Source organism: Mastomys coucha, unplaced genomic scaffold (genome assembly GCF_008632895.1).
Source record: "Mastomys coucha isolate ucsf_1 unplaced genomic scaffold, UCSF_Mcou_1 pScaffold16, whole genome shotgun sequence".
Lineage (NCBI taxonomy): Eukaryota > Metazoa > Chordata > Mammalia > Rodentia > Muridae > Mastomys > Mastomys coucha.
This window is the reverse complement of record NW_022196898.1, coordinates 102,240,216-102,251,312: the sequence shown is the minus strand read 5'-3', so window position 1 is coordinate 102,251,312 and position 11,097 is coordinate 102,240,216. Positions and strand designations below refer to the sequence as shown.

The following is an 11,097-nucleotide window of genomic DNA, read 5'->3' as shown; positions in this document are numbered from 1 at the left end:
CTGGGCATATACCCAGAAGATGCTCCAACATGTAAAAAGGTCACATGCTCCACCATGTTCATAGCAGCTTTATTTATAATAGCCAGAAACTGGAACAACCCAAATGTCCCTCAACAGAAAATGAATACAGAAATTGTGGTACATCTACACGATGGAGTACTACTCAACTATTAAAAACAATGAATTTATGAAATTCTTAGGGAAATGGATGGATCTGGAGAATATCATCCTGAGTGAGGTAACCCAATCACAAAAGAACACACATGGTATACACTCTCTGATAAGTGGTTATTAGCCCAGAAGATCGGATACACAAAGTACAAACCACAAACCACAAGAAAGTGAAGGAAAAGGAAGACCAAAGTTTGGATACTTTGTTCCTTCTTAAAAGGGGGAGCAAAATACCCATGGAAGGACTTGTAGAGACAAACTATGGAGCAGAGACTAAAGGAAGGACAATTCAGAGACTGTTCCACCTGGGAATCCTTCCCATATTCAATCATCAAATCTAGACACTATTGTGGATGACAGCAAGTGCTAGATGACAGGAGCCTGATATAGCTGTCTCCTGAGAGGCTCTGACAGTATCCAACTAATACAAAAGTAGAGGTGCACAGCCATTCATTGGACTGAGTACAGGGTCCCCAATGGAGGAGCTAGAGAAAGGACCCAAGGAACTGATGGGTTTACATCCCCTTAGGATGAACAACAATATGAACTAAATAGTACCCTTAAGAGTTCCCAGGGACTAAAACTTCAACCAAAGAGTACACATTGTGGGACTCATGGCTCTGGCAGCATGTGTATAGCAAAGGATGGTCAAGTCGGTCATCAATGGGAGGAGAGGCCCTTGGTCCTGTGAAGGTTCTATGCCCCAGTGTAGGGGAATGCCAGGGCCAGTAAGCAGGAGGGGGCAGGGTAGTGAGCAGGGGGAGGGGGAGGGAACAGGGGTTTGTATTAGTTTTGGTTTATTTTATTTTATTTTATTTCTTTGGAGGGGAACCTGGAAAAGGAGATATTGTAAATAAAGAAAACATCTAATAAAAAACAAACTGTGTACAGGATTTAGCATGATCTGTGGCTTTAGACATTGGTCGACCACTTTTGGACAGAGATCCACACATGAAGAGTATAGCTTAGTGAAATGAGATCAAAGCAATACTAGAGGTCAGCTGTGCGTGTGTGTGTGTGTGTGTGTGTGTGTGTGTGTGTGTATGTGTGTGTGTGCGTGCACACACAAGTATGTGTACATTGTGTGTGTGTGCATACATATATGCATCTGAGTGTTATGTGTGCAAGTCTGTGAAGTGTGGATATGTGTGTGGTTGTGCACGTGTGTGGTCACATGTTTGTCTATGTTTGTCTTTGTACAGGTGTATGTGTGAATGTGTGCAGTACTTGCACTTGCATGTGGATGGCAGGTATCTTCCTCTATCTCTCTCTCATCATCCCTTCTCACTCTCCATCTTTATCCTTTGAGGCAGGGTCTCTCACTGAACTTGCTAACTGCTGGCTAGGACTCATGGATCCTCCTGGTTCCACCCTGGTTCCACATGGGTTCTGGGAGTTTGACCAAGGTCCTCATGCTTACATAGTAACTGCTCTGACCCACTGAATGAGCCATCATCTCTCCAGCCCCACACGTATATTATTTTACATTATATGCCGTTAGTCACAAGATAAGCAGGAGCCTGACAGAACTTGAGTGTAATGTAGTAATTCCATCCAAAGAAGTAAACGGTAGTGAAATATGAGGGTTTGGGGATCAGGTGGCCCCATGTCCCATACCCAGATAGAACTTTCCTAGCTATGTGACATTGGGTAATTTAATATCTCTAAGCTTCTGCTTCTTCATCCATGTCATGGCTAGCACAAAGCTGTGGCCTTAGAAGCAGCAACACTCAACCCAACCCATGAGCTAGAGGTCATCAGGAACATAGGAATCAGCACTAACGATTGTCAAGGGCTAGTGGAGGCGCTGGTCTTAAATGCCAAGGCCGGGTAGAGGTGTGACTTGCTGCCAGTTCCCCTGGGGTCTTCATGGAATTGGCAGTTAAAGCCCAGTAACCTTGAGGCAAAGGGCACTGTCACAGAACAACCATGTTGGTAAAAGGAAAACAATGGGTGAAGCCTCCCATTGCTCTTCCTTTTCAAGCCCCATGTCTTACGAGAGAAAGCACTGGGAAGCAGCTCTATGCCATCCCTGCGACAATGTCTGATAGCTTAAAATTCCCTGTCCAAAGAAAGAAGAGAGCTAGGGTGGATCATAGAGAGGAGGGTGCCAGCATTAGGAGTGAAATCTGTTAAAAAAAATAGCCACACTATCTCTGTCGTCAACACACGAGACCCAGAATGCTGACCTTTACCCAGGATTTCTGAAACCCTTGGGCAGCAACATAATGTAAGAAAGAGGATTCTAAAGCCAGAATTTCTGAGGAGCACAGGGTCCCCAGTGAAGGAGCTAGAGAAAGGACCCAAGGAGCTGAAGGGGTTTGCAGCCCCATAGGAGGATCAACAATATGAACTAGTCAGTTCCCTCAGAGCTCCCAAGGACTAAACCACCAACCAAAAGAGTACACATGGTGGGACTCATGGCTCTAGCTATATATGTAGCAGAGGACGGCCTAGTTGGTCATCAATGGGAGGAGAGGCCCTTGGTCTTGTGAAGGTTCTAGGCCCCAGTGTAGTAGAATGCCAGGGCCTGGAAGCAGGAGAGGGTGGGTTGGTGAGCAGGGGGAGGGGAGAGGGAATAGGGTTTTTTTTTTTTTTTTCAGAGGGGAAACCAGGAAAGGAAGAACATTTGAAATATAAATAAAATATTTAATAAAAATATTTTAAAACTTTTTAAAAAATAAAAATAAAGCCAGAATTTCCATAGAGAAGGCAAATGTGTGACTACTAGTCCTCTAACCCAGCCTTTATGTTCAGGAGGTAAGGGGACACACTATCACAAGTGGCCTTTTAATAGCTGAGAACATTGGTACAGATTGAATGATTCAATAGTTTGAGAGTAGATCCACATGGGTATGGATTAGAATTCTGTTATGCTGTCTACACATGAGTGAGACCTGTTTCCAACTGTAAAATGGAGAGAGGAGCATTCTTCCACATAGGTGAGAGCGAGTGAAGGGAGTGGGAAAAGTGTCTGACAACACACACTGCTCAGAGCCTGGCGATGTTATTCTTGTTACTATCACGTTAGGTTTCACTGTGCAGGCGTGTGAGTGTATGTCTCTCGGTGTGCTTGTGTCTGTGTGCATATGGATGTGTAGGAGAGGAGTCATGAAAGGGAGAGGGAGGGGTGGAGCAGGAGGGGAGGGAGGGAGGAAAAGGGAGAGAAACAGGATAGACCGACTCTAGGACTTCTAACTGAATACAAACTGCTGTTAGGATATGCGCCATAGCTCCAAATGCCCATGTATATTGTACTTACCAACCCCAAAGCAGACAGCCAATGTCACTCCTGCAATCATGTCCAAAGACTAAATAAATAGGCAACATTCTATTTGTTTGGTTAAATAGTGTCTATGGGTGTGAACCCTCTGGCTCTGGCAAGCAGGACAGAAATGTCTCCATAGCCATAGCACCACCTCAGTGCTTCCGAGGATGCCTCCCCTCAAAACAGCACAGGACAAAATGAGAGAAGCAGGTGCAGCTGCCTACAGATTGCAGCTAGGTGACAGTGCACAGGTTACTATAAAGGCTCAGGTCAACAGGAATGGCAGGGGAAGCCTGCTCTGGGTTACCGTATTTCACAATGATGTCCTGGTCCTCTTCCCAGATGTCTTGCCCTGACTTGCCCTTCCATTCCATTTCCTCAATAGCTGTCCTCACTTCTTTGACCCCCAATTTTATTTCCTCAGCTGAAAACGTAGCTGAGACAGAGGACTCCTTCCTCTCCATCTCATTCCTTTTTGATGGTGCATTCTCTCTGTCCTTCCTCAGTTTCCCCTGACTCCTCTTCAGTGGCTCCTCCTTTTTCTCAGTAATCTTTTCCTTCTTAGGTTTCATTGAAGATGGTTTTCTGTCAAGGCCCATTGCAATTATGCACCTGTGAAAAATACCAGCATGAAGCCTTTATTAACTTGTATAGCAGGTTGATGGAGTCATAAACTTTATAACTCATGTGTATCACATTCTAATAAAATTATGAGAAATATGCTACTTGTTCTTATAGACTGATTTAAAATAAGCCATTTTATTTTTATTAATATGAAAATCTTTCATGAACATAAACTCTTAATTTTAACCACAATAATATTTTAAAAGCTCTCATCAACCAAAAACTATACTATCAAGTTTTACAAGACTTATATAAATATAATTTATGTACAAATGTAATTTATATATAAATATAATTTATACATAGATATACACATAGGTAATGATTCAATAGATTGATAGGTAGGTTGATAGATGAGTGATTGATAGATGATAGATTGATATAGATATACTAATAGATCAATAGATATTGATAGATTGATAGATAATAGATAGATAGATAGATAATAGATAGATGATAGATAGATAGATAGATAGATAGATAGATAGATAGATAGATAGATGGATAGGCCATCAGTCCTTAGCTATTATATAATTGAGGGACTGGAGAGATGGCTCAGCACTTCCTCCTGTTCTCACAGGACTAGAAGACAAGAGTTTGGTTCTTAGAACACAACTTGGTTGCCTCATAACCATCTGTAACTCTAGCTCCAAGGAATTCGATACCCTTTTCTGGCCTCTGTGGCACCTACACACATGTGGCATACACTCATATATACATGTACACATAAATAAACATTAAACAAAGGCATGAAAATAATCAGGAAAAATGTTACTGCCTTTGCAATTCGTTACTCTAAAAACACATTAGTGACTTGCATTTAAGGTCAATTCAAAATGCGTAACTAGTTTCTAACAAAATCATTCATTGTTTGTTGTGCTTTTTGAGTAACCTGAGAGTCCATGCATTTTTTTAACAGAATTTCCATTATTGCTTTTTAAGAATGACCTTTTTTGAAGCCCTTCCCTATAATCTTCTGTGGATTCACTGGTGGTATGCTTTCATTCTTCAAAACTAGAAATATTCTGGAGAAGTTATTGTACCTCAAATTTGGTGACCCACCCAGATGTTCTGAACACATTGTGTATGTAGAGATCAGAGAAACTCTCAGCTGCTGTTCGCTCTGTCCCTCCTGCTTTGGGACAGGGTCTTCTGTCACTCTGTTCCTCCTGCTTTGGGACAGGGTCTTGTGTCACTCTGTTCCTCCTGCTTTGGGACAGGGTCTTCTGTCAGGCCTCTGTATACCGGGTTAGCTTCCCTCAAGCTCCTGGGGAGCTACTAGACTACCACAGCCATCTCACCGTGGAAGGAGAAGGATACACAGCCATGTCCCGCTTGGTATAGCTTCAGTTTATAACTGAGGTCCTCATACTTGAGCAACCACTGAGCCATCCCTTAGCCTAGGACAATTTCTTAAACTGAAGATTTTACTGAATTTTCAGCCATCTTGAGTCTTCAAGTCACATGGAAATTACTTAGTCGGTTTTGTTGTTATTGTTGTTGTTTTCAAAAATGGTAGTAACAAGAAGTACCACATTCTATCACCTCACACTGTAGCATCTCCTTCTGTGATAGAGCTGAGAGGACTGGCACTCCAACTAAAGATCAGGCTGTCAAACATGAGGAGATGGGAACCAAGTATCTCACCCAAATTAAGCATGACAAGGGCTTTTCCCATTGCGGTGACGTGCTTAGTGCGAGGCATTCCCTGGGATAATGACGCCGTACATCTTCACAGGATGTCATTATTAGCCTTGCCTTCTGTGCAAACATTTCTTCCTTGATCAGTGGCAGTTGCAAACCTAGGGTCTAGAGCCTGTGATTCGCTGCTACCCTGAATGTATGCTGTGCTGTGTAAAAGCTTTGGGGCCTCCCTGCTGAAAGCTCAGATGTTTTATAGCCCATCTGCTGAAGGGAATTGGACAAAGTAAGTAACATCTGGCTCCCCCATCACTGACTATCTCTTTCACTTCTGAGTGTAATTCAGCATGATGGTTCTGACTACTGAAGCTCAAATAAATTACTGGAATATCTGAAGTCATCTAAGTGGGACAGAAGTCAAGTGAACAGGACTCCGTGACCACCCCATCCTTCCCCATTTCTATTGCTATAAGAGCAACTTTACCTCACCTGTGACAAGTAGACAGCAAAGGAGACTGCCTCAAGCACTCACTGATATCTTTAGAAGAAATGGTTTTAAAGCTAATATTTTAAAAAAGTAACTATTCTCAAATCCAAACAAGTCACCTCACCCAAGATTCAGAAACCAGCTGGCTAATCATCATGAATTCTGTCATTTGAGTTATCTCACAGAAATCTAAAATTTCCTGTGTCCAAAACTAAACCCCATTCTTTCACCTCTCCAAACTGCATCTTCTACCACCAATCCTAAATACACGCTGAGTGCGCATCTTTCCAGTTGTTCAGGACAAATCTCTTTTCTTTAGTTCTGTGTTTGGTTTTGGTTTTGGTGTGAGAAGGGGTGAAGCAGCAACTGAGTGTGGGTTCTGTGAGCAGAGCAGAACGTGGGTGTCCACCTCCATCCTCTTTAAGACAAGGTCTCCCAACTGAACTGCAAGCTCACTGTTTTGGAGGCTGGCTTGCCATCAAACTCTTGGGACCTGCTTGTCTCTGCCTCCTAATGCTGGGCTACAGATACATGAATCCATGTCTGAATTTTGTGTGCATGCTGGGGATCTGAATTTGAGTCACTCAATTACACAGCAGGTATTCTTACCCACTGGACCATCTTGTCAGGCCCTAGGACAAAAATGTTTGAGTCACCTTTGACTCTGCTTTTCAAATTTATGCCTGGATCCAGCCAATGTAGATATATCCCAGAATTCACACAACACACACACACAGATGATGGCACATTACATGGGTATGGGGTATTAGTATCTGACCATTACCAAGAATAACAAAAAAGAAATGATGAAAATTTGGCCCCTCTCCCCACAAAGGTAAAACTTAAGGCAGTGTGAGGTAAGAGATGAGAAGTGAGACAGAATTCAAAATGCCATCACCTTTTATCTCATCTATCTAGCACATTTGGGAATCTGGTTGATGTCTTGTATATACTGATGATCTTTCTTTGAGAACTGTGCAGAGAAAAGCATTAGTGGAGGAACACCTAGCAGTGTCCTCCCTCTCCAGCAAAGGGTGTGCTCACATACCTGTAGCAAGGAGATGCCTTCTCCACACACACAAACCCGAAGTAACCCCTCTTGCCTCCGAGGCGGGAGCTCCTACGGTGCTTGAACTCACAGCAGGAGCTGATCCTGTTCACCTGAATCCCATTCAGAAAGAAAGTGAGGCTGAAGGGGAAGCCATGGTGACGCTTGGAGATAAACTGAAAGGTGTCTGGAATGAAACACAAACACTCCTGAGCGAGCTAGCGAGCGAGTGGGACTGGCTTTGTAAGAATGTCCTAAGAACCACATTTTTTTCTCTTTCCTTTTCAAAGAATACATTATGCTACAGAAAATACTTTTTGTCTGAAAATTTTTTCTGGTACTGGGGTGGAAACCAGGATTTCATATGTGCTGGACCATCACTGCACAGCTAAGCTCGGTTGGTCAAGCACTTCCCTGTGACTGGATCCGCAGAAACTGTTTTATAACAAAAGCCAAGAGTATGCATAAAGTCATCTTCTGCCCTTCTGTCCACACACACACACCACACACACACACACATGCACACACACACACACACTCACACACAAACACATACCACATACACACATACTCACACACACATGCACACACACATACATACCACACACACTCACACACACACTCACACACACATACCACACACACACACATACTCACACACACATGTACACACTCACACACATACCACACACACTCACACGCACACTCACACACACACCACACACACATGCACACTCACACACATACTCATATGCACTCCAGGCCTTCACCCACACACACACACACCACACACACGTATACACACACACACACACACATACACACACACACACTCATACGCACTCCAGGCCTTTACATACAATATTATAGTTTAACTGTAGCATTAAACAGTCTAATTATGATGCATATATTATTGAGAGTTATTTCAACTCCAAGCTGTACTTACTGCAGTTTGCATTACAGATTCTTTTTCTCCCTAACTTCTCGAGCATTTTACCAAGAAATTAAGAATTGATGTTTGTGATGCAATTTTAATCACTCCAATGTCTACAATTCTCTAATAAAGTCCTGTCCAAGAGATACTCCACAGAACAACCCAGACTTCTGCTTCACTTGACACTTCCAGGAGCCCGTCAAGAGGTTTTACCTCTCTGCCATGCACACATTACCTATAGCTCTTATTACAATCTGTTAAAATATGGTTCTACTGGAGGTTTTAAATTTTTAATGTGCAATGGAACCATTTGGGGGACTCCTGATCCTTTTCACAGAGTGTCTCACTCAAAGGTGTTGTGGTAGAGCTAAGGACAAATTCTGCACTTTCATTTGTTTCTTTTGTTGTTTGTTTTTTAGTTGCACTTCTAGCTTCCAGGTGCTCTTGCTGCTGGGTCTTGCTCACACCTCAGAACCCCAGTTCAGATGCTTACTGTGCAGTGTATTTGTAAAACTGTGAGGCAATGCTAGTTGGTGTGTCTTGCTTCCTTCAGATCCTACCATAGTGGTAGGAGGCCTGGATAATCAATCAGTGAGTCATTATTTTCACCTCTTCTTGCTCAGGTGTTGACAATGTCTATGAGGAGACAACAGTGGGCTCTGGAAATTGTAAATCAGATGCAGCTTGTCTCTAAGAATTAGACCTAGTGGAAAAGCCTTGCCCTGACCATCTCAGTAGTCATAGTGAGAAAGTAAACTGAGGAGGTGGGCCGCTGGAAGGCTGAGCCACAATGGACTCAGAAGTGCACTGGTTAAGCCTTCATTCTAGCCTTCAGTCCGAGGCTAGAAATGCAATCTAAACTCATTACAGACTGACCCCGAGTCTACATACGGAAATTCCTTCTGCAGTGGCTTGTTCCTTAGAGCTCTATGCATACACACCAGGAGACGGTACACTCATGGAAACCCAGGAAAGGGCTGGAGAGGCAGCTCAGCAGTAGAGAGTGCTTGCTGCTGTTACAGAGGACTCAAGCTCAGTGTCCAGTATGCACCAGGTGAGTCACAACAGCCTGGAAGTCCAGCTCCAGGGTATCCAACACCCTCTGGCCTCTCTGGACACCTCCACATGTGTTTACAGACATACATGGACACATAAAATAAATGAAAACAAATATTTAAGGAAAGAAAATTTAGAGAAATGTCACTGAAGGGAATGAACTGCCAGATGTGACACCCCCCCCCAATCCCCTGCCATGTGCATGTTTCTAGAGAGCCATCCTGATATTAGTGACTCAATTCTTTCAAGGTTTCCAAAGTTAGTGAACAAGATTTGGTGGCCTCTGCCTGTATATCTGTTTGTTCTCTTACAATCTGTGTGATTTCTCCCACTTCTGGCTTTGTGGCTTCTTTGTGGAGTTGTCAGCAAAATTCAGAACAGAGAACATGGAGTTTGAATCCCTGTCCCCATCCTTCACTGATGAACACTTCACATCTTTAACTTGAGTATGACAGTGATGCGAGGTCCCAGTCTACCCACGCCATAGTGCGTGGCATAAGAAAAGCTTCATAGTGTTTGGAAAGCAGAGATGTTTGCTGTTCATTGATGATGAGTATCATTGGAATACTAAAGGAAAAGACAGGTACTAATTGTGAATGGATAGATAAAGAAACAGAGATGATAGATACAGAGATAGAAACATTTGTATGTATAGAAGTCTGTTCATTTAAGAATCTATAATTCAGCCACAGAGGAATAATCAGTTCACTGGTTTATGAAGTAAGGGCATCAACTCTTCTTTCCCTAAAACTTGTCTTTGGAAGTTGACAACTTAAAGTGGGCAGCATTTAATTCATGCAAAACTTCATGAGAAAGCAGAGAGAATGTGAGGCCTTCCGCCTGGGGCTTCCCACACTAGCTATCCTCTCTTCGCCAATGCTCTAAGTGGGTACAGGATGGAAAAATACCCAGAAGCTTCTAGGCCACGAAACCTGCCATAATGTGGTGCAGAGAGCAACAAACCCCTGGCCTATGACATTTACACTAATGCGTAGCTATCTCTAAGCAGCTCACATGGAAAGTCAGTGCTTCCTGGAAACTAGAATCTTAATTAATAAATCAATACCCAGACCTTGACTGGGAGCCACAGCAATGAGGCAATCACAGCCATCTTCCACAGCTTGCAATGCAGCCTAAGTTTTCAGGAAGCAACCTGGGTCTTAGTGGACTCACCCTATCTCATGAATCCCAGTCTACCTGCCTCTTCAGCTAGGCACAGACCAAACAGAAAAGCCTGGTGGAAAAACCAGAGCCGGGGTGTGCAAACTCCCCAGGCGTGGAATGTTTCCCTGAACTCACTGACGTTCTGAATCACTTAGGACTTCTAGGGGACCTTGCTCAATTACTGTTTGGATTTCAGGGGCAGCATTAATGGTGGCTCAAGAGGGAGGTACTCCAGCTGTTGGTTTTCCCTGAATCTAATATCTGATGTTCTTACACACACACACACACACACACACACACACACACAAACAGAAAGGAGGCCACACAAAGCCAGACAAAGACACCTCAGTGACAACATTGTCACCAGCAGGGGAGTGACCCTCCTGAAGAGTCAAAACTGGACAGAATCAAGGAAGGTTTATGGCCTAGAGCTCGGCAAGGAACCAAACTGGGATTGCCTTCATTTTAGATTTCTGGCCTCCGGGCATAGAAGATAACCTTCCATTGTTTACACCATGATTAATAGACATTTATTTTCTCAGCCCTGGGAAACTAATACTGCACAAGTAGATCAACTAGTAGAGAGGTTGAGCTTCTGGCAGGTCACTGGTGAATATTTGAAATCAGACACCACCGTGAGACCTGGAAACCTCACTAGATGTACCAGGGTCCTAGGGATGAGAGTTCATGTTGACTCCAGACAC

At 43.3% G+C, this 11,097-nt stretch overlaps 1 protein-coding gene across 12 annotated transcripts in view; it reads right to left on the bottom strand.

Moving 5' to 3' along the window:
• Window positions 1-11,097, bottom strand: part of Erich3 (glutamate rich 3) — a 117,563-nt gene that overhangs the window by 44,217 nt on the left and 62,249 nt on the right. For all 12 annotated transcript variants that reach the window (XM_031375941.1, XM_031375937.1, XM_031375938.1 and 9 more), the window contains 2 exons: window positions 7,240-7,426; window positions 3,747-4,051 (listed from right to left, as the gene is read on the bottom strand). In XM_031375941.1, the coding sequence (XP_031231801.1) occupies window positions 3,747-4,051; window positions 7,240-7,426 (492 nt within the window). The remainder of the gene's footprint in view (window positions 1-3,746; window positions 4,052-7,239; window positions 7,427-11,097) is intronic.